Raw genomic sequence first — 26,151 nt, forward strand, 5'->3', positions numbered from 1 at the left:
ATCATAACAAGGTACTATATTTGAAACTGCAAATTGTATAACAAATTTATAACAAAAATTAATAGATGTAGAGACAGTAGAAAGATTAAAAGTGTTCATGTTCGTGTTTCAACTTGTTAAAGTTGACTCGTACCCTTTCGGTACGAGCGCCGGATATATCCAGCACCCATTCTATTTTATTATATAATTAATAGAATTTCATATAAATGTTTTTTAATATTAAAACTGTAAACGACACTTGTTAGAAGAAACAATGTTTCATTAAGCACAGGTCTTATTTAACGCTTAGGAAAATCTTCATACAAAAGAGAAATGACCACGCGCTATGTGTGCATTTTTGGAGTGGCACCTCGTATAGCGAGCTTGTACCGAAAGGGTTAAAACTATTGAAGATGGAAAAAAGGAATTTTTATGTGTTTCCAGCTTCTCGCAACAGTATCCATTCAATTTCCAGAACCCATACAACATATACGTGAATAACAAATGACATCGAAGCTATAACATTTACAATAATCTACAAAAATATTCCTAAATATTGACATTATATAAAAACGTAAAGTAAAGCCATTCAAATTTCGCGGACCGGATGTTAAAATATATCCTTGCGTTCGCATTGCTCAGTAAAACGTTATTTCTCGCATAGTAAATTATAAATATACACGGCAATAATCGACTTTTCGCAAAGATACAATTACAATTTACAATTTACTAAAAAATTACAATTGTTCAACTGACTTATGTACCACTTCCTGCTAACAAAGCGCGGGCAAAAAAAACCCAAATACGAGAAAGACCGTTGCCGGTGTTCCTAACAGTCAGTCGGTGATAGCCACGTGAAAACGTTGAAAAACATCAAGATGCCGACAATGAACAGTGCAACTGTACTGAAGTTCGCAAAGCTGACTGATAAAGCTTATGCTCCTATGAAAGGATCGAAGTATGCTGCCGGTTACGACTTGAGAAGGTAAATACATAGGTTAAATTCAAAAGCCGGTAGTGCGGACGGTTGCTCTAACAATTTCTTTCTTTTTTCAGTGCGTACGAATACACAGTGCCAGCTCGTAGCAAAGAATTAGTCAAAACGGACTTACAAATCGAAGTTCCTGATGGCACTTATGGCAGAATCGCACCACGATCCGGTCTTGCGTGGAAAAACAGCATCGACGTTGGCGCCGGTGTAATCGATGCTGATTACCGGTAAGTCCTTCAACAAATCATTGCAATTTTCTGTGGGAATTCGCCACTTTGCAACGTGGTAAGCAATTGTTGCATGGAAGAGTTGAAAGAACGTGATCTGGAAGGATGCTTGTGCACGTGTGCAACTATAGTTTAGTAGCAATCAGAGTTAGGTACTATTCGAATTCAATCGTTATTCGCGTATGACGAATAATTTTGTACACGAATAAGAAAATAACGAATAAACCGATTTATTTGTGAATAACGAATAAATGGGTTTATTCGATATAACGTTTGCCCAACTCTGGCATCAATCATATTAAAATTTTTTCTTTTTTTTTTTAATGCAGGGGAAACGTGGGGGTTGTGTTATTTAACCTTAGCGATGAGGACTTTAAGATTTCGCCAGGGGACCGTGTAGCGCAATTGATTTGCGAAAAAATTGTCTACCCTGAACTGCAGGAAATGGAGACTTTAGATAACACAGAAAGGGGAGAAGGAGGCTTTGGTTCTACGGGGAAGAACTGAGTTGTCAGATCTGGTTTGTTTGTGTGCTCATAGCTTTACCAACAGAGTATTACTATTTTAATAAAAAAAAACTGCTAGAAAACTATACTTTATGCGATGCTTAATTATTGTGTACAGCTTCTATAAAAATATGGACCTCGAGAGCCAAGTATAGTACAATAAAATATTTACTATTGGTGGTTCACAGTTTCGGGACAAGGCCTGTGTACAGTGTCGGTGTCTTCACCAAGCGTTGTATGTTTTTGAACTCCTTGTGATCCGCACTTCCCAGCAGTTTGAAGATAACATTTTCTGAGGTAGTTATGTGGCATCCTATTCCTCGCATCCTCTGTAAAACATTAGGAATTCAGTCTCCATTGTTTAGGATTATGGCAATTGTTCAATTACCTCTAGAGCTAACAACCTATCCTCTTGGGTACGCGATGTGCAACAGTCAGCAACAGTGTGAACCTCGTATCCGCTCTGTCTGAGGTCTATCGCTGTATTCTCTATGCACACATGGGTCTCCAGACCTATCAGGATAATTGCCTCCGGCTTCTCACCGCAGCATAGTGTGGCTAGCTCTTTATTTATCTACAAGGTCACAGTAAAAAAAAATATACAGAGGCTATAATAATAAGTACACAATTTTTATACTATGTTTACTCACTTCTGGTATGCACATGCTAAAGTTAGTCTTTGCGAAAGGTCCTTTGGCGCAGGAAATATCTAATTCGGGAATGGTCTTCCCCAAAGACTTAGGATTCTGTTCAGAGACCAACATAGGGACCTCCAGTACCTTCAAAGCGTTTATCTACACATAATGCAAACATTAACCTATACAGAGATGGTATTAAAACGAATATAAAGTACACTGGATGCCTATCCTTAAAATTTTAATTGAAGGATGCGAAGTAGTTGATACACGAGCCATATTTCTGGTAAACGTCAAAGACTCGTGGTTTAATTGCAAAAATTACGGTCCCATGTGTACGGACTTGTTAGGTAACCTTCAGCGTTAAGTATATTTAGCAGCTAACGAAGGTCTGAATTCCATCGAGTCGTGCAGAACCGTGCACGCGTTACTGGATTTTCCATATTTACCAGTTTCGCGGAGTTCTGCGTGATCTTGTCGAACTCGAACATAGCCTTGGCGAACTTTTCCTGTACGTCGCATATCAGCAGGGCGGTCTTCCTCTGTTTGAGGATCGCTTTCGCGGCGTTCATTGCTATTTTGCCTGGCCGAATTCGCGAAAATTACGTTCAAACACGAAACCACCGGTTGGAACAGGCAGGTACACGGATCCCTTCGAGGTCACCGGCGCAACGGCCACGAATTTCCACCCTAACAGCTAACTGGCTCTCGTGTTGTGACGCACGTGATATATTTCTGCGATACTCAAAGTTCACGGTCAGTCGTGGCTTTACTAACTTTAGATATATGTGTTACACTTAATCGATTTTGCGACACGTCCCCGCTCGACGAGCGAGCGACATAATTGACCGTGTAAGGGTACGCAATAATTGTTTGTTTATTTAGGGCGAGAGACAACCATCACTATATACTTGCCGAGGCTCTACGAAAAGCCATGTATCCGTTGCGCGAGGGCCTGTTAAACAGAATCGTCGTGTTTTAGGCAAGATCATTTCAGATGAATTGGGGAAAGTTACCAGAAAATAGTCTACATGTTCGTAGAAGTACTACGGTTTGTTATTTTTAAATCTGCGGAATTTTTGAATGCTAGACAACCTCTAGGCGTCCAATAACTGTAATATAGTCAAAATTTATGACAAAAACGAGTAGGTGCAATTTAATAGAATAGGAAGACTAAAGGAACTTAAAAATGCGAATTGTTTCTAGGTTTTTGAAGTCATTAGAGGAAGAAGGGAATTTCTACTTGGTTCCTGTCTCTTGCAACGGATGCGGACAATTTTTATTTCGCATAGAGATCGGCACTCGAATGATGAATTGGGACTATCATTCTTAGAGGACTCTCGTGTGTGGACTCTCGCGTCACCGAGTTTTCCGAAGTTTTCCGTTCTGCGAGTCGAGTGATTTGAATCGACTGGTTTGGCGCGTGCGTGTTGCCGCAGCGTCCCAGGTGCTAGAGTGTACTCGGACGTGGAGGTAACGGCGGCGGCGGCAGCAGCAGCAGCAGCAGGCAGAGACAGAGACAAGGCAGGCGACATAGAGCGGCGGGCAGCTCGCAGTCAAACAATGCTGTTTCGACTGGTCGGATGTACGGGTTCGCGATACAACTCCGCCAAGCTGAGATATCCGACTGAGAACGTCCACGTCTATCGGGTGACGATGTTCGCGTGCGGTTCACCGGCTGAAGAATCGCTCTAACGACATCCGAGTCAGAGACAGAGCGAGAGAGAGAGAGGTAGAGAAAGATCCAATAAAGATCTCCCGTGTTTTTGCTTCTTCACCGCGAAAACCAAAAGGGTTAACCAAAGGACCCATAGAGGATCTCGTGCGGGTTTCTCCCCGTGTGGTTTCGTAAGCGAGTACCGGAGAGTTTGTAAACAAAGAATGGCCGTGGAGCCTCGCGAGGCCGGCCACACGAAGCCGCTGGTCCAGCTCTTTCCGAAAGCCGCCGAGTGCGTGTACACGAGTTGCTACTGGTAAGTGTCATCAACCGGCGAGACCTGATCGACCACTTACCCTATCAGACACCCGCCAGTCTAGACACTCAGCAAATCACGTATCGATTCGAGCAAATAAAGCGCGTGTCGTACTGCGGGTATCCATACCCGTTGACGGATCGATACGCGTTGCTGCAGTGCTAGAGAGACGGCAGTGCGATATGCTGCCGCCATCTTTGGAACGGTATGAAATACCTGCGAATCACCGTGCACCGTTTCTCCTCTGCTCGGCTTTCAAATGTCCCGCGCGAACGGGGACACCTTTGTGTCGCCGCAGCCGCGATAAACGATGCTCCGAAACACCTTTCTTTGAAAAACTGAAGCTGCGTCCACACTGGCGCAACATCGAGCAACTTTTCGTCGCTTTCTTTTTCGTTTATTCGGTAAAGCGACCGAAAATTTCTCGATGTTGTTTCAGTGTGAACATAGGTTTACACCGTAGCAGTAACAATCATTTCATTCGCTTGTTAGTCGTTCGAGTGCCTAGTTCGGTTGAAAATTGCGTAGCGGCTCTACCCGCGTCGGAAAATACCAGAGAGAACTATAGCGCTCCTTTGGTTAATTAATCGATGCTCTAAACAAACTGCGAAGCTTATACGGAAGAACAGTACCCTTTCTATTTCTATGCGTGTATCGTCAACAAGCTCACGAATCAATAATAAAAACAACAATAATAGCAAAGAGAAAGTAATAATCATCTAGTAATCGTCGCTCTGCTCGCAGCTTCAATGCAAACACTTTCATTATAAAGGAATACAATGTATTTCTTCGTCGTCACTCTGATCGTTTATCGCAGTTCCGACACAATCGTACCCCGTTCTCTGCCTGTTATAATTCTCGATTTTTCACTCCCTATTACAGCATTTTCTATTTGTACATATCCTATTTTCCCCTTTCAATCGACAAACATTGCTTGATCACCGTCTAGTATGATACCAGTTTCCGGACATTTTCCATTGTTATTTTTGCTGCGCAATTTTAACGCCGCTCGATTATACACGCAATTAGCAAAATAGGAAACTGGATCACCATACCGGACTTTAATCGACCAACATTTGTCAACCGGACAATGTGAAACCGCTGCTATCATCGTTGCGACGAGAACGCACGGTCGTTCGTACGGGGCTCGTTCGATTAATAATGCATGCACTGTGCAACTGGATTATTTTCGCGCGTCACGAACGCGCACACATCAACCAACACTTGCCGGCTAACTAACTATGCCTCGAGCCCTTGCCCTGCGATTTTCTTCGCACCTACGGCAACCTCTTTCTCTTGAATCACTTTCTAGAAGAAAAAGAAAATTCGTATCCATTGTGCAAACATTCGTAGCAAAGATAACGAGGATTGATAATTAGATTGCGAATTTGATGCATTTATGACAAAAAATTACTTGATCAAGTAGAAACCTGTAAAGATATTCAAAGAGATTTTCCATTAAAATTATTCAAAGAGGGAATGCACATTTAACTTCTGTTTCTGACAACTGGATAATTTTTCTTCGAATTGACAGCGAAAGAACAGAATTTTCTTTCATCTTCAAAGAAAGAACTAGCATGCTTTCTCGACAGATTGTGCTTGAATTGTTCGTTTCCCGATACAACGCAACACGGCAAGGGATTAATCACCTCGTCACCGTTATCCAGGCCCCTCATTAACATCCGTCGTTCCGAGCAAAAGCTTTCGGCATACTCGTTTCGCCGTGCGTGTCACCGATCATCCGTGCACAACAATATTTCCATGCCACGCTTCGTGCAAACGTCATTTCGCACGCTCGCTTGCATATTCGTTTCACCTATGTTCATCAACGTTCACCGCTAGGCTCGCTCTTTCACACCGGCGTTTCCGATACGTAGAGAACACCGGGATGAAGACTCCTCATGTATCTCTGCTTCTTCGAGGATCGTTCTTCGTCGGTGTAGTCATTCATCGCTCATGCCGTTGCAGTCATTCTCTCATCGCTCATGCATCCTTTCGTTTTTGCGTTTAAACCGATCTCTGACTGGAAATTGTCGATTGGTACATTGAGAATCCTCTGCCCCTTATTATGGTACTGATTTGCGGAAAATTGTCCGATTATCAGCTGTTAACGAGGATAAGATTTTTAATCAGTCGACTGCAGATTTGCATCATTATAACAAACAGGAACCAAACGGTCAATGTTGAATAAGCTGGGATTAATATATTGAAGCTGTTAAATTCTTTGAATATTGTCACTACCAACATTTGTTTCGCTGCTTGTCTCCAGTGTTAGAATGTCTTATTAAACGCAACGGCACCACCTTTGCGAAATATCGATACAATTTAGAAACCTACCAATGTTGTTATACAATACTATAGACCGCGTAGAGTTGAATGAAGTCTGAAAAGAACACGCCAAGGATGATCCACGTGTACCATAATTCGGGACACGAATGAAGAGGGAGTAGAATGAGGGGCAGAAACAGCGAAGCGACCTCGTCCCAGTTAACAGATTAAACCTACTCGTTCCTGGGCCTGCTGAGCAAGAATCTCGTGTGTCATTTTAGCGAGGAGAATGTATGGAAGCTGTGTCAGGACGTAGCGACGAGGCACGGATCGGAATTACAGCATTGCTATGTCGCGTTCGTGAGCAACCCCTGGCGTAGCGTTCCACTTTGGCGGCAACGGGCCGGGAAGGACGAGGATAAGCTCGTGATTTGGGTCAGTTTGATCGCTAAAAAAATGTTAACAGACACACTCCGGGAGAAGCTGGCAACTTTTCGATTCGAGCTTCTCCTATGTTTTTTTTTGGTAGGGGAAACAACGTGTTTGTCTGTTGTATGCGTAGGACTACCACGTAATCCTTATCTACGCACCCGACGAAAGGGCGGTTGTGTACGATTTAGATAGCGCGTTGCCGTTTCCGACGCATTTCTGGAAATACGCGATGGAAACGTACAGGTCGGACGACGTGGTGCAGCCGGAGCATCACAGGAGGTTCAGGGTGGTGCCAGCCAGCGTGTTTTTGCGAGAGTTCGCGTCCGATCGGCATCACATGAAACGCGAGGACGGCACATGGATCAAGACGCCGCCGGATTACCCGCCGATCTCTACACCAAGTACGTTCATGGCCCCTGGGACAGGCATGGCACCACAGATTGCCCTCAGGTAGCGCACGGTGGCTCCAAGCGTTCTCTCCGGTTGAGCAAAATTATTATTTCTTCCAATTTTTAATTACCCTTTGATTGCTTTCTACGAAGTATCGAGAGCTTGGCAATTGACACGTGGGTTGTACCAAACTGCCCCTAAACACTCAGTCCCCGATTTACCAAAAATTATAAACCACTCGTATTGACTGCCGAGTGATCAGGCAAAGGAGTGCCTAATTTACATATTTCTGTGCTGCCTCTGTGTCAAATCCCAAGTTCCCAACCGTACCTTGCTCTCCAGTGCTCCAAGTAGGCGGAGGTCTGTTGCTCTGGGCGGAGCCAGAGCCCAAGTGGGCGTGGCTTCGGCACTCCCGACGGAGCCAGAGCTCCGAGGGGCAATCTGTGCCCGTGCCTGGACTATCTTGGTTCTAACAGCAGTTTACCATATCTCTGAAGCAAGTCAGATTCTCACGAAACTGTTTTCTTTTTTTGTTCTGCCACACTTCCAGCGTGCAAGAACAACTTGGATTCCTTTATTAACACCGATCCAGGGACCGGTCTCGGAATCGTGTTGACATTAGAGCAATTCTTCGACCGGTACCACAGGCCGATCGCGATCGGAACGGCACCACGTGCGCCTCCGCCGCAAGCGAAGCCGACTTAAGCTACTCATCGCTATAGGGAAGTTTCCGCAGGGTAACGATCGTTCGCTTCGACATCTCCATCGTCAAAATCAGTCGTATGGCCTAAGGGAATTGGTAGGTGCATGCACTATTGTTTTTGCGGGCTGAGAAATTCGGTCAAATCAATTCGCTGATAACGATCGTTGCTTGGCGAAAATCGCAGACGCGTCTCCGCGCGGAAATACTGGAACCGAATCGCAATTTTTCGATTCGCATCCCCCCTTGCATCTTGTTCCCACGAGAGAGAGAGAGAGAGAGAGAGAGAGAGAGAGAGAGAGAGAGAGAGAGAGAGAGAGAGAGAAATCCAAGAATCGATTTGCGCGGTTCCAGAGCGACGCGCTTACAACTTTCGCGAAATCGAAATCAAAATGTTCGTTAACCGGTGGAGAAGCAAAGTAAAATAGGATCGTGTGTCGTCTGTGTCGATAATCGCGGCCAACAAGTGCCGCGGCTAATAATCGTGATCTGCGCTGCCTTTTCTCTCCCCGACGAAAGTCTTCGCCATAAGTATTTGCTCGTTATACTTCCAGGCTATGCTGACACCTCCTCGTTTCCTCTCGGCGAACCCTTTACGGTCCGAATTCGAGTGTTGCTCGAAATTTCGTTCCAGCTGGTCTCGTGTCAAACTGAACTCTACCGGGAAAAATTTCGCGCATTTATCAATCAGCGTTGACGATCCTCGAGAACGGTCTCCACACTACAAACTGTGAAACAGTGAACAGTGAAAGCATTAGCAGAATGTGCGAAAACGTTTGAAGAAAATATGAAGCGTCGCATGTCAGAGAATCTTTGAAACGATATCACACATAAATTATAGGTTCTAATATGTAACGATTCGAATATGATCCTATTTCGTGCGCATGAACGATTCAAACACAGCGAAACTGCACGTGTTCGAGAAAGCGGTCAAGTAAAAATGGACCGGCTGGAACAAAATGGCAAAAACGGTCGAGACCGTGAACGGTTAAAAGTCTTTTTTGCGAAGCGTCGGCGATCGACCGTATGTCGAGTTTCGAGTCGCTGTTCATATAAGTGTCCTCGTCTCCGTGCATAACATACATAACATGCATAACGTACGCGCGCGCATACACGTCGACGTTCGCGAGTGAGAATCTTTGTCATGGCTTTGCTCTATCGATGGTATATTGTATCGTTATCGTTATTGTGTCTAAAGACTGATTGTATTTAACGGGCGAAACTGCTCCGAAACTCACCGAGGAGGGCCAAACAAGAAGAAAAGCCTTTCTCCTCGACGATACTACATGTGTCACACGTTGTAATACCGTATAGAAGAGCGCGTCCTCCGACACAGGCGCGACTGAAAAGCGCTTAAACCGTTACTGTGCAATCGATAGCAAAACGTTAACGGCAAGGAACTTGATCTTTCCGAGGATAACGTAACATTATTACGATTATTGTAATTCTTGTGATACTTTACACTTTCTACTTTGAATACCTACAAGCTATACTTGTCTACTGTTTGTATACTACGGAAACCGATGCTTAACGACCGTGCGTTCGCTCGTCGACCCTCCGTAACGTCGCGTCGCGTCGGAACTCACAAGGCTGGAACTCCGTCTGTGCTATTTCGATTTCATCAAAATTTTGCAGAGCGGTACCACACAGGTCCCTCGTGATGTATGCAAAATGTTAGCCGCAGCTGATCGATAATTCCAAAAATATAAACAATTAAAAGCATTCTTCTGGGACTAAGTAACTTGAACCACGAATATCTTTCAAACAATCAAGTACCGGTGGCTGATATTTTCCAGACATCTTTAGGGACTTGTATATTATCCTCTAGAATTGTTGAAATCGAGGTTGAATAGTCGGTATTCCCACCGTTGTCAGGTGCAACGCGAGAAATCCAGGGCCCGTATTAAAGGACCCCGCACGACCAATTGCCCACATCGAAATGATCATCTTCAACGAGTCAACGAACGCGTGTATCCACCGGATCCCGGGTGCGAACAACGAAAAACTTGGAGATACAAAAAGCTGTCGCTATTCTTGCCTCTCTGCTAACGCGATCTTCGACTCTCTTTAGCCGCCACGGCGACGATGATTTTCCGAAAGCTGTCCGACGAGCGAACGCAACCGGATCGTCGGTTCGTCGACCGATTGAAGAACCGTCGGTCCCGTCGATAGTTTAAGAGTTCGTCCACTCTTTGCCTTCCAGTATCTTTCACTAGTTCTCTTTGTCTTCTATCATCGACATACGTTTCTCTTCGACCCGGGTGCCAACGCGTCACCACGGTTTTCCCTTTCAGAGTGAAAAGCGAGCCCTTGTCGAGCGACTGAGGCTGTTTCCCATTACACGACGATTGCGCGGTTGGACCGAAACAGATAAATGCTCGTGTTGCTTCTGTACTTTAAACAAAATCGTGCGAGCAATGTTCGTGTAATTGAAGTTGAGATTAATCAATTTTTACGTCAGAGGTGAACGGAAGTGGACAAGCATTTGACGGTCTGATCTGGATCAGGGCTTGACTACTGTTCTAAAATCGATTCTAATTCTTGAGATGGTTTCAAAGAATCATTACTATGGCGAAGAACTCAGAAATGATTCCAAGTCTTTCTCGAAATTGACATCACTGTTGCAGCTGAAGATTACTGTGCACATTTTTTACAAATTCGTATACGGAAGAAGAGACATACATGTTATGAATTTCTAACAAAGCGTGAAAACTCACTGTGTTATTCAATATTCGAAATTGTGCTTAATATAAATGTTCCTTAATATAAATGACCGGCTCGAAGTAAGCTTTAATGGAGAGGATAAACAAGAATCAATTCTAGAAACGACAATACGAACGGAATGGTACTTTCGGTTTTCCATAACATTTCGAACAATGGTTGTCTGTGACTGTTCGAATCGGAACCTGTATAGAACGGTTCGAAACGGTTATTTTCGGAACGGTTTCAAGCCCTGGAACGCACGATTCCGTGAATTGGTGTGGGCGTGGAGCGATAAACCGTGGCGAGACGCTAAGGAGGGAAAGCTGTGCTCTCGCTCGATGCACTCGCCGCGAGGAAACTTATTTGGTCACCGAAAAATCGAGCATGGGAAGAACCCTCGTCGCATTCACACAGGAACACACCTGCGTCGTATCGTATGGTAAAATCCCGGGACCGATCTTTCAAGCGTTTCATATCTTCCCGAACGAGATAGGAAAAGCAGTGAAAGGAAAGACCTAATCTCTCTATCGTTCAGGATATTGCTAAATATATCAGAAGAAAAGTTATTGACATTATCACGAGGATGATGATTATTATATATATACATATATATTTATCAATATTTCATATTTATTATATTGATATATTTAATTATATATATATATTATATATATATAAATTATATCAATTTCGATACGGTAAGAGAGTTTAGCCGAGAGATGTTGAATTATACAATGTTTTATATATACATATATATTTGTCGACGTTCGGTGACGTATTTTCTTATCATTCTCATTCTGCGATATACATTTACGATAGGACTCTGAGGATCACAAATCTTTTATCACGATTCCCGCATGTTCACAAAGAATATGTATATATATATATATATGAGTATACATATAATATATACACACATAACGCGAAACGGCGGAAAATGATCTATTTATGAATTTCGTCTTTCGAGTCTACGACAAAGTTAATTGTAATAATAAATGGATGCACTCCGTTCGTCTCCGCTTGAAAACTTATGAATGTACTTATGCAGAACTCTGTGTAAAAGAATCGTCACGTGCTCCAAGGTCCTCTCTCTTCCTTTTCCTTGGTCAGGTGCCATAAGAGCGACGCGTATGGGGAACCAGAGTGTACATGTGATTAAAATGAAAGTGAATGAACGGAGAAAGGTGAACGCTTCCGTGTTCGAAACGGAAGAGCGTCTTTTTCGAAAAGCGCGCGTTCTCCGAAATGCGAGACGATCCATCGATCGCCAAGCGTCGACCGTGTTACTTGCTTTCCCGCACAAAAGCAGATCTTCTCGATCGATCCGCTCTCGTTCCCGTAAACGAGATGTACTCGATGTCCGTTGAAGTTGCCAGACAACAGCAGCGAAGTGGTTTTAACGTTTTTGCTCATTACGCGCACAGTATTTCCGGCGGCCGATCGGACGCCGTTCGATTATAGTCGGCATCGATCTGGGCATCGGAGAGTTTCAAGGGAGAACCATGTGACGCGCATGAATTTTCAAATGTATATTGTATTCAATTTGCAAAAATATATAATGTACAATTACAGAAGTTACATGGTGAATTACGAATAATTTGTCGCACGCTGTCCTCCGATCCTCCACGCGGCAAGGATCCTCGGTTAGTATCAGATCATCCCATAAGTTTTCATTTGTCGCACGCCATTTATAAGTGATTTCTCTGCACCCACAGGATGGATCCTGTTATTCTAAAGTGTGCATTCAAGTGAAACTTTCTAATTGAAAAGAAAGAACACAAAGAATGTAAGTTAACAAGATTCATTTCTTGGCATCGTGAGCTATATGAATTTAAAAAATAGCAATGCTCAATGCAGTTAAAAGCGCCTATTATAAGAGAGAGAGAGAGAGATCCTTTAAGAACGTCTTTGAAGTACAAGCAGTAATCCTTCAGATCCCGTAAAGAAATCTTTTCCTTTTCCGATGCATCGCAGTATTCTATCGAATCAAAAAATTGCATAGCTTATGGAAAGAAACGATTGCAAGCAACGACTAAAACGAAGCGTAGTACTATATTTTTCAACTGAAAGTACTTGTTAAAAAAATGACGGGACCGATGGGATGACCAAACAACAGATTCTTAAATTTTACGCAACAGAAATTAATCGTCTTTCGTTCGGCAAGACGACGATTTAAAGTGCACCGAACAGGATCGGCCGACATTCACGATATAAATAATGTATTATTTAACACGAGTATTAACCTAGATAGTAATCAAAAGGAGCCATCGATTTAATACTAGTCCGTCCGTATGCACCCTTCCTTCAACTTCTCACGATGTCACTGGGGGGGGGGGGTGAAGGGGGGTTTCTCTCGAAGATAGTGTCAAGATAATAAATATCTAATAATAACAACAAGTAAATCGCTAGACAGTTATAAGTAATAACGCCGGGAATGACTTACGCGAGCCGATATTAACACAACGGGCTGTGTTCCGTCGGAATAACGTTCTTTCGTTCGAGTAACTGGTACAAGTCACGATTTATAACTAAATTAGTTTCGCCCCGGTTCTCACGTTCGATAGTACGGCCTGTAAGTGGACATCGGGATATTGTTTTTCGATAAATGGTGCAGGTCACCCTGGTCGTACTCCACGTCGTTGTATATTCCGCTTTGATTCTGAAACGACGGTAACAACTTTGTGAAAACTCTGCAAACGGGGGAAACAACGTCAAATCAATTTAGATATACCCACGGCTAAGGAGGACCTAGACTTTGGCCTGGGGACGTGGAATCCGCTGCTTTGGGGAATCAAATCGGCCCTGTCCTTATCCTGAGGCTCGGAATCCGAGCTGTCCGGGTCCGGCTGGTGTCTCTGTCTCGATCTCAACGGTGGCTGGAGTCTCGGCAGCGGAACTGGCGGTAAAGTCCCATGGACGTTTATGGGAGGGTAGCCGAACACTGCTGAACTCGGCCTGGTCGGACCCATGGGCTCCGTCTGGGTCCACGGGAGACAAATCGGATTTAGAGGAATTTTTAAGACCTTTTTCTCATATTGAGAAAATCATTATATAAGAAAAACGAGTCGGTGCAATTTAAAACGATAGAAGAACTCAAAGAATTTCAGAATGCCGATTCTCAACTTGCTGGGACTATTAAAAAAGGAAACTGTATGTCGCAACTGGTGCAGGCAATTTTGCACAAAGATCCGCTAAACATCACTCACCGCGTAGACATTGGCAGTCGCCATGTGGTCTCCGAAGTGCGCCCACATGTAGGGTGGCAGATTAGTGGGTGGTCCTTGCTTAACAGAAGCTAGGGTGCCCACAGATCCCACCCTCGCCAGAGTGCCTGGAAGGGTGCCAGGAATACCACCTTGTATGTAACCATAAACCGGCGATCCAACCGATTTTTGCTCCCTCGACCACCTTCGACTGCAACCCCCACAATCGTTAATACACAAATTAATCGATGGATGTGCTAAGGATATAATCATCCTTACCTCCACATGACGAGACACACAAGCGTCAAAACTATAATTATTAAAGCTGCTACCGACGCCCCTATAGCCACCCCCAGAACCTCGCCATCGACCTCGCACTGTGCCCCATAATAATTTCCAGTGCACCTGCGAAAAAAGTCAATCGTTCAGAAACTGGAGGATCCGAAGGTTGTCAGAGCCCTTCGACGACCCTTCCAGATTATTAATACACTCACGTGCACTGCATATGGTCGCCCTGGTAAGAGCACGAGCCTCGATTGTTGCAGTATGTCGAGGGACAAGATATGCACGTTCTTCCGGACTCGTTCGGATCGTCTTTATGAGGATCCTTCAGTCCAGGGTTGCAGGCGCAGGTGAACCCGCCCCAGTTGTTAGCGCACGTCGCCGACGAATGGCAGTCGTTTAGCTCCGACGAGGCGCACTCGTCCAGGTCTATAAATATAATGTTACGAAGTTAGTGTAGTTAAATTGATTGCTCGCGGGAAGTGCAATTTTGCGCGTTTCGACGTGCAGACCTTGCAGATTCGATATAGATCCGGGCGGGCTGTCTACGTAAAGAGCACTGTTCCCGATATTGTTGCTACGCCGGTGAATAACGCCGAGCAGATGCTTCTGCAGATCCCCTGCCAGGCTTGGCCTAATTGTTCTCGGCTCGTAAGTGAGTTTCAAAGTTGCATTCACAAAGACACCCCCTTGCCCCTGACTCACGTCGCCCTGGTAAACACCGTTCACCGAGGAGCCCATGTACTCGTCCGAAAACGGTGTCATCGACATGGCTGACTCGATCTGACGAGGACAAAAAATAATTAAATCGGTGCTCCCATTGCTTGGTAAATTGTAAACAATAATGCGTGATCAGCTTACTGCGCGATTCGCTTCGTAGGCCAGGGTTTGATAAGACTCCGAGTCCTTGTCGGTGAACCCTCGGTCCCAGACCAACTTCTTCTCGTAGATCTTGTCCACTCTGATGGACACCACGATGCTTATGATCCCTGTCACCGAGAAGCCTCTATTTAATACCATGTTAGCCTCGGATATCCTACGAAGCTCCTAACACGTCTTGATTTTGCAATTACAGTGATTTCTCTATATATATGTCGCCAGGGCCTGATAATAAACGTCGCGGAATTATCGCCACTACCACGAAGCTTGAGAGGCCTCGGACGCCGCGGAGTGTAAACATAACATGGCTCGGGTATGTCCCTTGGACGACACACGTCACTGGCAAGACCCGTGTTGTTGATATATATCGAAAATTCACTGTAATAAGTTGTACACGCACAGCACTAGTTAAAACTGAGATTCTGTGTGGTTAAACGAAAGCTTAGCTGACAGAGAACATGACTAACAACTGTCATCTGATTTAGCTGGACGACCATTTACGAAATTGGAACTAGAAGAGCTTGGGAACACTTCTGTGATATCAGAGACGAAAATACTCGTAGAAAGGAGACGAAAAATGATTAGATCTTTAAGGAAAGAGGTAGCTAAGCTAGATGCAACTCTATACTGACTCTTGCAAGGCAGGGAATGCTGCAGCCTAGCATATCCCGGCTTGCAGTGGCACGCAGAGACTCCCTGGACCGTGGCACAGGCCTCATGCTGACTGACATCGCAGGTGCTCGTGTCTCCAACTATACAGGTGTCGATCCTAACTGGAGGTTGAGTGGGCCTTCTGTGGAAGGTCAATCTTCTAATTGGACCGGTTGGTCTTGGACTAGCTGTAGGTGGGTCGGGCTGGGGCACTGCGAATCTGAATGAATGCAGGAAAAATCCAGAGTTAGAGAAAGCGATTTTCGATGTGTCTCATACAATAGGCCACCTAAATAAATTCTTGCACAGAATAGAATGGGTCTAACAAGGGAATACAGACAGTATATAATAGGGTGCAATGGAATTAAAACCATGGCTGGTATCGTCTTGTTTCGGAGTCTGTATCTTCACATTATCTTTTTCAGATTTACTAACCCTGTGCCAACCACGGCAGGTGCCTGCGTCCTGGTGGGCTGCGGTTGCGGCTGCACGTGCGTGGACGTCCTATCAGAGTTCTCGAACAGGTTCAGATAGGTCCTCTTGCCGTCGATGCTGACGAAGCCCTGACCTTCTACCGCGGACGTCAGGATCACGTCGGCGTTTCCGTTTATCGGCACCCTAACTCCCTCTCCTAAAGATAAAAAGAAAAGAAAGTGTACAGAGGAAAGCTGTTGGGGTCTCAGGTTCTGTGGAATAGAACGCGTCGATGCTTACCGGAGCCTCCACCGCCGGGGCCTTGGATAGCCGAGACCGTGACATCAAAAATATCACCGATAGGCGGATGTCTCGGCGGAGGGTAGGGTCGTTGGGTGGCCAGTCCTTGAGGTCCCGTGTAATCCAAGGTGTCGTCGAGAACAATTCCAGGTCGGGGTCGGTAGGCATAGCGATCCGTGGGGGCTACAAAGGAAATTAATTGACCATGACGGCTGCTAGCTTCTCGACAAAGGAGATTAATTAACCGTACTTCTCCGCAGAGACCGGCCCGGATGCATTCATTATAGATCGAATGCGATACCGCCTGCAAGATCTTCATTCTACCGCGGATACTCTACCTGGGTTTTTGGCGAAAGTGTTGGCTACAGGTGTGTGAACTACAGTCCTCTCCGAAGTAGTCGTAACCTTTGTGAAAGTCGAGGGCAGAGTCTCCGTCGAAATCGACGAGCTCGTGGAGGTTTCTACGTCAATCGATGTACTGGGCTCCAGAGCTATCGAGCTCGAGGAGCTTGTAATATTGTTGGATCTGTTCGTAGTAGATGCTGTCGGTTGGACAATAGCCTTCGTTGTCGTAGGCTCGATCACCTGCACCGACGAGCTGGTTTCGATGTTCAGCGTCGAGAAGGTTTTCGTCGGTGTTTTGACGATCGTCGACTTCTCGTTTCCGTGGTTCGCGTTGGAAGTAGCATCCTTGTGGTCGCCGATCTTCGTCGACTTTGTGGGCTTGATCTCCAAGGGGATCACGGGCTTCGGAGCCTCTTCGTGTTTCACATCGGACACCTGGTTGGATTGGCTAGTCTCTGAATTGGGCGTCGATGTCTTCTCGTTGCTTATTCTATTGTCTTTAGCTGGATATTTATGGTTGTCCTTCATCCCAGGCTCCTGGATCGAGCTATTCGCTTTGTCATCTTGATTAGCCCCATCGTGAACCTTCGTTGTGTCCTCTAGACTGTTGGTAGTAGTTTCGTTGCGATCATTCTCCTCTTTTTTGGTAGAAGACTCTGTTGATTCATCTCGATTGGGAGGAGATAGATTTTTGTCAGGATATTTGTCATTCTCGTCCTGATCACGATGGTACGCAGAGTCCAAAGAAGGTGGTAGAGGTTTGTAGGGTGGCACGGGTCGTCTGTTACTTCCTGGAAAGGGAACAGGACCCATTAACATCAAAACGATCAGGCAGAAATCAAAAATAGAAATCCAAGTGACGTTACCAGGTCGATTCCAATTCCACGGATGGTTTCCTTGAGGAACGATCTGCTCTGGCAGCGGGACTCCGTTCAGAAACGGTCTGATAGGCCTTTCGGGCGGTAGTTGATTGACCAAAGGTCTCTCCGGAGCTGGTGGTTTCTCAAAGGGGTAAGGATGATCCGGTGGAGGAGGCGGAGGATTCATTCCAGGAGTATCGAAATCGGGAGGCAGGGGAGGGACGTCCGAAATTCTTGGTGGACCTCTGTTGTTGATCCTGTAGAAGAAAATTTCTTGTTTTCATTAAGTTGATGTCCATGGTGGATTGAAGTTGGACACACTTCATATGCAACAAGTTACAGAACCTAAGTGTACGTACCTAGTAGCTTGGATCGGTCGCAGAGGTCTGACAGTGTTGGCAGCGACGTTGACATTGCCGTGCATGAACTTGAAGAGCCCGGTGATGATGTCCTGGATGTCAGAGTTCGCCTGCCGTTGTCCCGGAGTCGCTGTCTGCAGGATCGGCGGCGGAGCGTATTCGCTAAAGATCCTGGGGATCTCTTGGCGAGCTTGTCTTTGTTGATCGATCGCCTGCAGGTTCTGTGCACGTTGGGACGACGCTCCAACCAGCTGATGGGGCTCCGACAAGAGTTTTGGTCCCTGCGGAGCCCCTTGTCCTTCCCCCGACACGGGCTCTCTCGTTGTCAACGCGATTCTGCTGGGAACATGGGTAATAAGGATCCATGAGTCGGGTTTCTCGATTAATGATCCCCGGCAGGGGATGCACGCCTCTGGACAAGATTAATGGACCCACCGATAGTATTCCCCGGGCTTGACCTCTATATTGTTCCCGTCGATGTGATCAACGTGTTTCGAGGACGTCAGCTCGTCGATGGCCTCCTCGTGCCTGGTGTCCTCGAACCTGCCGTCGCTCTTATCGAAACCGGAGACGCTCTTCGAGCTTTCTAATTGAAATGCTGGTACGGTCCTCTGGAAAGTCGGCGATCCGTCCTGATCGAACACGCTCGACGTCCTTTCCGCTCCTGTGTACCCGCTCGCGCTCAGAACCATGTCTTCCGCGGTCGATTTCGAGGACGTTCGATCGTTTTGGATGGCCGACACACCTGCAAAAAGACAAAAACGATTCAAACCGCGATTTAGGCTTCTGCATAAATTTGCTAGGGCGCTCGTGCCTGGACACCGCGACGAGGCTACGGAAGAACCTCATCGACCACCGAAGCCCCTAATTGCCCTGCGAGGAGGTAGATGATGGTATCCTGATTAAGCGGTGTAACAAGACCCTCCTTGCGCGCGTGGGAAACCCTTCTCGCAGCAAACTCTGCGCTTTTTATCTAAAGTGCTCCTAGTGGGCGTGGTTTAATTGCTCTGTGGCTTGATTTCGTTACTTTCAGTGTCGAAAGTACCCCAGGGGGCGTGGTCTGGGCGTGGTCTAGTTGCTCTCGATTTCTACAAAGCCAGTCAAGATCCCACAACACAACCAATACTCGTATAGCTACCCTAACATAACCCTGAGAATTTTCGTACACTTTCCTTTCCATCGAACGATCTCCTATTTAATAAATAAATGCAACTAAACGAAGAAGGGTGTCACTCAATCGCGCGGACGTCCATGGATCGTCTGCTCAGCCGATCTCGCGGTGACCACAAGAAACGTCGTGTTATCGATCGAGGAGTGGAGGGGTCGTGATCGAGAGAGTTGCAAAAAATCGAGAAGATCCACGGCCGATCGGGAAGGCGAACGGTACTCGAGAGGTTGACATTCTCGAGGCCGGTATCGAGTGGTTTGACCAACCGTGGACGTGACGCGTATGAAATTACTACTCTTTCTCTTTCCTTCTCTCTCTCTCTCTCTCTCTCTCTCTCTCTCTCTCTCGTTCTCGTTCTGTCTGCTCGTCTCGCCGTGCCCTTTCTCGATCCTCGGCGTCTCCTCTTCCGCTTTGTCGCGAGTGAAAAAGGTACGTCGACATTGTATAAATTCCTTTTGATCGTACGGGAGGGTGAGCCGGCGCGCGATCTTCAGTACGATCCTCGAATTCCCCGTGAATCTTCGTTCTCGCATCTATCACGCGATCCTCAAGCGTTTACAATTATCCCCGATATCACTTTTATTGCGAGCTGTTAGCCGAGACGCGTGCGCGCCGCGCCGTATTTCACGGTTGTCGTCCGGCACAGTTTCAGCATTAAAATTCCGCGGCGGACGGGACAGAAACAATGGGGAGATTTCCATGCAACAATTCAGCGACGCGCGAAGCAATTTGAGTGAAACTACACTCGCGGACACCGCGCGCCGCGCCGCCACGTATAGATCCTTCGGACTCGATAGTAACGATCGACTGTCCTGAATTGTGTATAGCCGCATGGAAACACGCGAACGATTTCGATCGCCGAATCGACCCCTGGAACGAACAAGTCTCCTCGATCCTCTGGAAAGTAACAGGTCGCCGATAATCTTTGTTCCCTAGAAAGTGCATGCATATGTTATTGCATGCTATCTTTCATTCACTACACCTTTCACCAACTTTCTGCGACCGTTTCGAAAACCGCTCCGCTTCGATCCAATCTCTAACAATCAAAATACTCCTTCTCCTTCGTTACCACACTGCGGATTTTATGCGTTTATAATAAAAATCGGTTGGTGCAATTTAAAACAGGAGAAACATTCAAATAACATATTATTTTCAACGTGTAAAAATTTCAAGAAAGAATTAATCTGGTTCCCATAATTAGTCTGGTTCCCGTCCCTTGCGATTGATGCAGAACATTTTTATTTTGCATAAAGCTCCGCAGTCTATTCATTACACGCTCAATTTATTTGATATTTCGAATCATAGACTTCTCAAGAATTGTTTGTCCTATTTTTCTAGTTGTTCTTCGAGGTTTCAAGCGATTTCAGGGATGATTCACACTGTCACTATAGCCGTCTGGTAGTTAATTAATTAGCTTTCAGTCGATTTTTCAATTTCTTGACCGAGGCGATGGAACGCTGACCAACCTGGCCGCAAGATGCGCCTGCAAAACGACGATTTTCATCTCCGAGGATCTAATTCGCTAATTGCTCATTAGACGGCGCACAGAGCGACATGATTTCCAAACAAATGCCCGCTCGCGATCGCAATTAAGGTAACCGGTGCTCCGTTCTACTCGGCGAGCACCATGCTCTCGATGCTCCCTCTCCAACTCGCGTGGAAACAGCAGAAAAAGAATCGTCGATGCAGCGGAGAACTTTTTAAAATTCTCCTCGTGTTGTTAATGGCTGCTTCCGACATGTATCTGATCATCAGCCGTGTATCCAGCTTCGTTAAAATTATCCGAACCGTGTCCCTTCGAAAGACATCGTTGCGACTCCGCTCCAACTGTACAATCAATCTAATCCTCCATTCCGAGTGTCGCACGGGGAACGCTATGAATCAGTGGTGATTCTCAAAGCATGCTAAAACGCATAGCACAACAGAAATCTAAAAGCGGGGAGGCTGGATCTACAGTTAGCCGCAGCGCGAGCTACTTCAGTTCTCTCCTCGCTGCATTATGGAAATGCAGGTGCATTGTTGCGCCGGGGAGGTCGCGTTATTATCGCCGGCGAGAATTACGGTTTCGGTTGTAGCTGACATTACCCGTGAACTTGAGCGTTCCTAGACGCGTCGTTCGTGCCGCGAAGGCATCGACGTTGCCAATCGGCGTGAGAATATGGGTAAATCGGCAGGAGCAGTAGCAGCAGCGACGCGTCTCCGAGACCGTCGATCAATTGCACGTCGAACGCGGGAATTTCCTTTGATGTTGCAGCCCGCTTCAGCGGCTCTAATTTGTCGTTTAGGGCGCCCTTGATCGATCGATCCACCCGATCGCGTGACTGCCGCGAGTTTGCGGTCTGCTGACCGACAGACTCGAAGGACTTTCGTTTCCGATTTGCTCGCTTCGCTTCCGAGTCGCAGAAACAATAATTATCAGCGCACGCGGCTAACGGTGTTCACGTGAACACCATAACCTTCCCGACGTGAGACCGACCAGCAGGCATGCCGTGAGAATGTAGGTGAATCGCATGGTTGATTCTGTCGCGCCGACCGGAATGCAGCCTTCTCGCGATCGGATTCGGATCTTCCTGAATCGGGAGCCGGGTATCCTCTATTAGCTCACCCTCGAAACTCATCGTCTGAACCCTGTAAGAACGACGCCCACTTCTCATTTTTCTTCTCTGTAACTAGCAGAGTGTATAGTACTCGCGAATGCTAGCACAATATCTTCATCGACTAGACTTCTTCAGAGCTATTTTCTAATTTCGAACAGTAATACTCCGATCTAGTGAAACCTCTTTCGGTTCGTTCGTTTGAATCGTCTTGACCTGAATCCTCTTCCCGACACTCCGATTCCTCCTCCGCTCCTTTTTACTCCTGCTCGTGATACTTTGCGCGAGTTATCGGATTTTTCTCTTCAGCGAGGATCGCGGGGGCGGGAGGAAAGACTACGTACCGCTTCACAGGCGAGCGACTTCGAGAAAATACAAGAGTGAGACATCGCGTGAACCCCGCGGTAAACATGCGTCTCACGAGGTAACGAGGTAACACAGTTTGTGTCTTACGTGCGCCGCGTCCAGAAAAATGATTACCGGTTCTGGATACCATCGATCGAGGTATGTATGCAACGACGATATTCAACGGCCTCTGGCATACGCCGGTGGAATGCCGCTTGGAAGCGATACACGGCCGCGTTTCCTTGTTCCTCGACGCCGGGCGTGGGCAACGATTGCCCCCTGGGGCACTCGCCTGGATCCGTCGAAATCGAGAGCAACCAAGTCCCGCCTATTGAAAACATTCCGCGTGAAGCGCGGACCTAGATTCCACCGTGGGACGGGGGCTTGGGTGTGCCGAAATTGGGAGCAACGAAGCCACGCCTACTCGGGACACTTCGCACTTGGTGTGAGCACAGATTGCCCCGTGGGCCACTGCTCTGACTCTGTCAAAATCGAGAGAATCGAAGCCCTGCCTACTAGGAACACACCATATCAAGCATGGACATAGATGTCACTGTGGGGCAGAGACTAGGATGGGTCAAAATTGGGGGTAGCGAAGCCACGCCTACTCGGGACACTTCGCACGTGGTGTGAGCACAGATTGCCCCGTGGGCCACTGCTCTGACTCTCTCAAAATCGAGAGAATCGAAGCCCTGCCTACTAGGAACACACCATATCAAGCATGGACATAGATGTCACTGTGGGGCAGAGACTAGGATGGGTCAAAATTGGGGGTAGCGAAGCCACGCCTACTCGGGACACTTTGCACTTGGTGTGAGCGCAGATTGCCCCGTGGGCCACTGCTCTGACTCTGTCAAAATCGAGAGAATCGAAGCCCTGCCTACTAGGAACACACCGTATGAAGCATGGACATAGATATCACTGTGGGGCAGAGACTAGGATGGGTCAAAATTTGGGGTAGCGAAGCCACGCCTACTCGGGACACTTTGCACTTGGTGTGAGCGCAGATTCCCCCGTGGGCCACTGCTCTGACTCTGTCAAAATCGAGAGAATCGAAGCCCTGCCTACTAGGAACATACCGTATGAAGCATGGACATAGATATCACTGTGGGGCAGAGACTAGGATGGGTCAAAATTGGTGATAGCGAAGCCACGCCTACTCGGAACACTCCCCACTATATGTAAGCATAGATTGCCCCGTGGGACACTGTCTTAATATCAACAAATTTCAAAGAAACGAAGTTACACCTATCCAAAAGGGTCCTCGCCAGACATATACAAAATTTACACAATGTAGCAGAGCTTAGGCTTGTCCAAAATCGAGGGCCATGATGCCACGCCTACCCGGGACAGTCTACTCCATGTATCCAACGTACTTTTTGTACGAAATACTATTCTGTCTTGAAAATTGAAGAGAACAAAGCAATGCCCTTCTCGAAGTATGATTAAATAAATAGCTTTATCGTGTCTCTGACTCCCGAGCCGTGCCCTCGAGGGCAATCCAGGGCACAGAGCGCTGTCACCGTGCTGCCAGCAAGCTGGATCGATAGCAGCACAATCGATCGCGGTGTTCCCCGTGGAGGAAAGAGCCAGGAAGTCGGGAATCCCGCTCGAACAGGTGGATTTAATATTCGCCTAGAGCCGCTAGAGCATTGTGTGACCCCGTGACGCAATTCTAACAGCGTCTGGCTCGTGGCAAGAAGAAAGAAACGTCGAAGGGGTTTATCCGTGGAAGCGTAGACCGGGCTATGCGCCGTCTCTCGAGGCGGTAACGGCAGAGTTAACGGTACACCATTCCAGCCCAATATTTATTCTTTTCGCCGGCGAACGCGACATTTCGTGGCTCCCCTAAGAGATTCGACAGGTGTTCCGGGGCCGTTCACTCGGCCTGCCACTCGTCATTTTCGAGGATCGATCGATCTGATCCTCTGAGGGATCCTGAAAGGCTGGCAACCATACAATAACCAGTTTTATCCGCATTCGTATATTTGAATCTTGCGAGATCCTCGAAATCCTTCAATCAATAAATTCAGCACTAAGTATTCAATTTTTCCTGCTTCCTTACAAGCTAAAATATTTTTCTACCAGTTCAAGTATACCCGGATTTTTAATCAGTATCGTCATTCCCACGAATACCAGCTCAGTTATTTGCAATTAATCGTGACGTAGAACCTGTCGACTTCACCTTGCATCACCACCAGCTTAATTTCGGAATTATTTAAGGAACTCGTGCCGTTGCTCCTAAAAAAAGTAATTAGGTTCCCTCCTACGTTCAGGCCTCTACGCGTCCCGGATATCCTAATTTGTCGCCGGATGATCTATCTTCTCGCAGCAATTAGCTAACGATCTCTCCGGCGATCCTATCGGTTTCCTCAAATAGACAGAGCGTCGTATCGAATCTCGGATCTGATCTGGACGTTTTGGAACGTGGATCCGCGTGAAAGCGGATCAGACGATTCACATGGTTCATTTCTCGGAACGTCATATTTCCCCGTCACCATTTTGCCAGACGAAATCCTGGTGAACCAATCGACTTTCCGTTCGGCCGCCTTGTTACGACGATTTCGTGACACTTTCACGGCTAACGCGGTTGGGCGAAAGTCCGGTGACGAAACTCTGCGTTAGCCTGAGTTCGTCGCTCATCCGCGTTAGAGATCACGCGACGAGTATATTATGCAAATGCGCGAGGAATTGCGTCAAGCGAGTCGGTGACTCCTGAAGATGGAATCGAAAAAAGAAAAAAGAAGATAGAACTGATCAAAATTCCGTTCGATGGACCAGTGTCAATGACTGCGGAACCTTGAGTAGAACCGCGCCTAGGCCCTGAGAAATTCGCGATTTGCATAAGCCAACGACCCGGACAAGTCGAAATTCGCGATGCGAGCCGAAGATATGTCGTTAACTCTGCCGTGCATGCGATTTTCTATGCGATGTGAAAATCGTAAAGTAACAGGTACGTGCCAGGCGACGAATGCGCGTCATGCCGCAGCTTTCTCCTCTGTCGTTCCTCGAACGCCGTGACGTCTCGGCTCGCGTTGAATAACGCCGAAAAATTTCACCCGGGCTTTTCTCAACGCCTAGCTTTCGAACGCGGCTTCAACTGAGCGGAGCTAGAAAATACAGCATCTTCGTACCTGTGAATATTGCGCCAAACGTGCTCAGAATGATCGCAGAGTCAACTGTGAAATTGCCAGCAGGAGTCTGCAAAAGTTGTGCTTCGATTTTGTAACTGTATTCGTCGAAACACTTTCTCCTGCTTCGCATTTCACAGATTAGTATTACTTGCATTTTAACGTTTACACTGACTGGTCTAAATTTACAAATGAATAGAAACAATGCAAAAAAAGAATACTTCTGCAGATTCTTGTTGGCAATTTTGTTGCACCGACTGGTCTACTGTAAATTTACAAATGAATAGAAACAATGCGAGTGGAAAGTGTTTCGACGAATACAGTAACGGAATCGAAGCACGTTTGCAGATTCTTGCTGGTAATTTTACCACTAATCTTCTTCGAAGCACAGTCGCATGAAAGAAAATGAATAATTAGTTTGCGAACGGAAAAGAGACAATCTCCAAATAATGAAAAGACTGCTGCAGACCGACTGCCATAAACCGACTTTCTTGTGGCTCATTCCTCCCGTGCGCTGTAGCAAAACAAGTAGAAAAATCGCAACGAATAAGTGGAAATAAAACTGTAAGGATCGCGTATGAAACCACTGTGCGGCGGTTCGTTTCTAATTAACACGCGTTGCTCTCGGCGAGGAGCCGATGGTCTTCGCGCCGGCGAGAGGGCAATTACCGCGAGCTTTACGTCGCTTTTAAATATTTATACGCGGGTCAGCTCCGGTAGGGTCGGCGAACCCTTGCGCGTTTTTGCGTTTCCAAGATATAGTCGCGCGCGTCAGCTTTCCTAGACTCTCATGGTGAATAGTTTATCCTGCGCGCG

The 26,151-nt window shown here is 46.5% G+C and overlaps 3 protein-coding genes across 5 annotated transcripts in view; 1 reads left to right on the forward strand and 2 right to left on the reverse strand.

The window, feature by feature from the left end:
• Window positions 1–12,382, forward strand: LOC143357578 (protein N-terminal glutamine amidohydrolase). Its single transcript, XM_076794119.1, has 5 exons — window positions 1–964; window positions 1,036–1,197; window positions 6,861–7,014; window positions 7,142–7,412; window positions 7,952–12,382. Exons 1-5 carry the CDS (start codon window positions 858–860, stop codon window positions 8,104–8,106), a joined length of 849 nt encoding a protein of 282 aa, XP_076650234.1. The 5' UTR covers window positions 1–857; the 3' UTR covers window positions 8,107–12,382.
• LOC143357562 (isochorismatase domain-containing protein 2) lies at window positions 1,788–3,393 on the reverse strand. The gene is made up of 4 exons (XM_076794118.1): window positions 2,788–3,393; window positions 2,354–2,497; window positions 2,092–2,277; window positions 1,788–2,032 (listed from the first exon to the last, which is right to left on the reverse strand). The coding sequence occupies exons 1-4, from the start codon at window positions 2,908–2,910 to the stop codon at window positions 1,886–1,888; spliced, it is 600 nt and encodes a 199-aa protein (XP_076650233.1). The 5' UTR covers window positions 2,911–3,393; the 3' UTR covers window positions 1,788–1,885.
• The window catches only part of Pwn (calcium-binding EGF-like domain-containing protein pawn), a 19,533-nt gene continuing 2,494 nt past the window's right edge, over window positions 9,113–26,151 (reverse strand). The window contains exons 2-16 of one of the 3 annotated variants that reach the window (XR_013082823.1): window positions 18,533–18,842; window positions 18,098–18,433; window positions 17,745–17,995; window positions 16,872–17,669; window positions 16,534–16,716; window positions 16,255–16,450; window positions 15,801–16,039; window positions 15,151–15,278; window positions 14,802–15,072; window positions 14,502–14,718; window positions 14,287–14,412; window positions 14,011–14,218; window positions 13,540–13,782; window positions 13,248–13,463; window positions 9,113–12,562 (exon numbers count right to left, since the gene is read on the reverse strand). Coding sequence is in view for 2 of the 3 variants with exons in the window: in XM_076794043.1 (XP_076650158.1) it covers window positions 13,356–13,463; window positions 13,540–13,782; window positions 14,011–14,218; window positions 14,287–14,412; window positions 14,502–14,718; window positions 14,802–15,072; window positions 15,151–15,278; window positions 15,801–16,039; window positions 16,255–16,450; window positions 16,534–16,716; window positions 16,872–17,669; window positions 17,745–17,995; window positions 18,098–18,433; window positions 18,533–18,842 (3,614 nt within the window). In the remaining variant the exon portion in view is untranslated. Of the gene's footprint in view, window positions 12,563–12,797; window positions 13,464–13,535; window positions 13,783–14,010; window positions 14,219–14,286; window positions 14,413–14,501; window positions 14,719–14,801; window positions 15,073–15,150; window positions 15,279–15,800; window positions 16,040–16,254; window positions 16,451–16,533; window positions 16,717–16,871; window positions 17,670–17,744; window positions 17,996–18,097; window positions 18,434–18,532; window positions 18,843–26,151 lie in introns of those variants that run through there. The other 2 variants (XM_076794043.1, XM_076794058.1) reach the window with 2 other exon arrangements.

The sequence above is a fragment of the Halictus rubicundus genome, chromosome 1 (assembly GCF_050948215.1).
Source record: "Halictus rubicundus isolate RS-2024b chromosome 1, iyHalRubi1_principal, whole genome shotgun sequence".
Classification (NCBI taxonomy): domain Eukaryota; kingdom Metazoa; phylum Arthropoda; class Insecta; order Hymenoptera; family Halictidae; genus Halictus; species Halictus rubicundus.

Bases quoted from the DNA above. Each gene is read 5' to 3' on its own strand.
- LOC143357578 (XM_076794119.1), top strand. From the start codon at position 858: ATGCCGACAATGAACAGTGCAACTGTACTGAAGTTCGCAAAGCTGACT. The intron at 1,198-6,860 runs GTAAGTCCTTCA...GTGTCATTTTAG, and splicing joins GTAATCGATGCTGATTACCG to CGAGGAGAATGTATGGAAGC. The intron at 7,015-7,141 runs GTCAGTTTGATC...TTGTATGCGTAG, and splicing joins AGGATAAGCTCGTGATTTGG to GACTACCACGTAATCCTTAT.
- LOC143357562 (XM_076794118.1), bottom strand. From the start codon at position 2,910: ATGAACGCCGCGAAAGCGATCCTCAAACAGAGGAAGACCGCCCTGCTG. The intron at 2,498-2,787 runs GTAAATATGGAA...CATTATGTGTAG, and splicing joins CGCAGAACTCCGCGAAACTG to ATAAACGCTTTGAAGGTACT. The intron at 2,033-2,091 runs GTAATTGAACAA...AATGTTTTACAG, and splicing joins ATAGGTTGTTAGCTCTAGAG to AGGATGCGAGGAATAGGATG.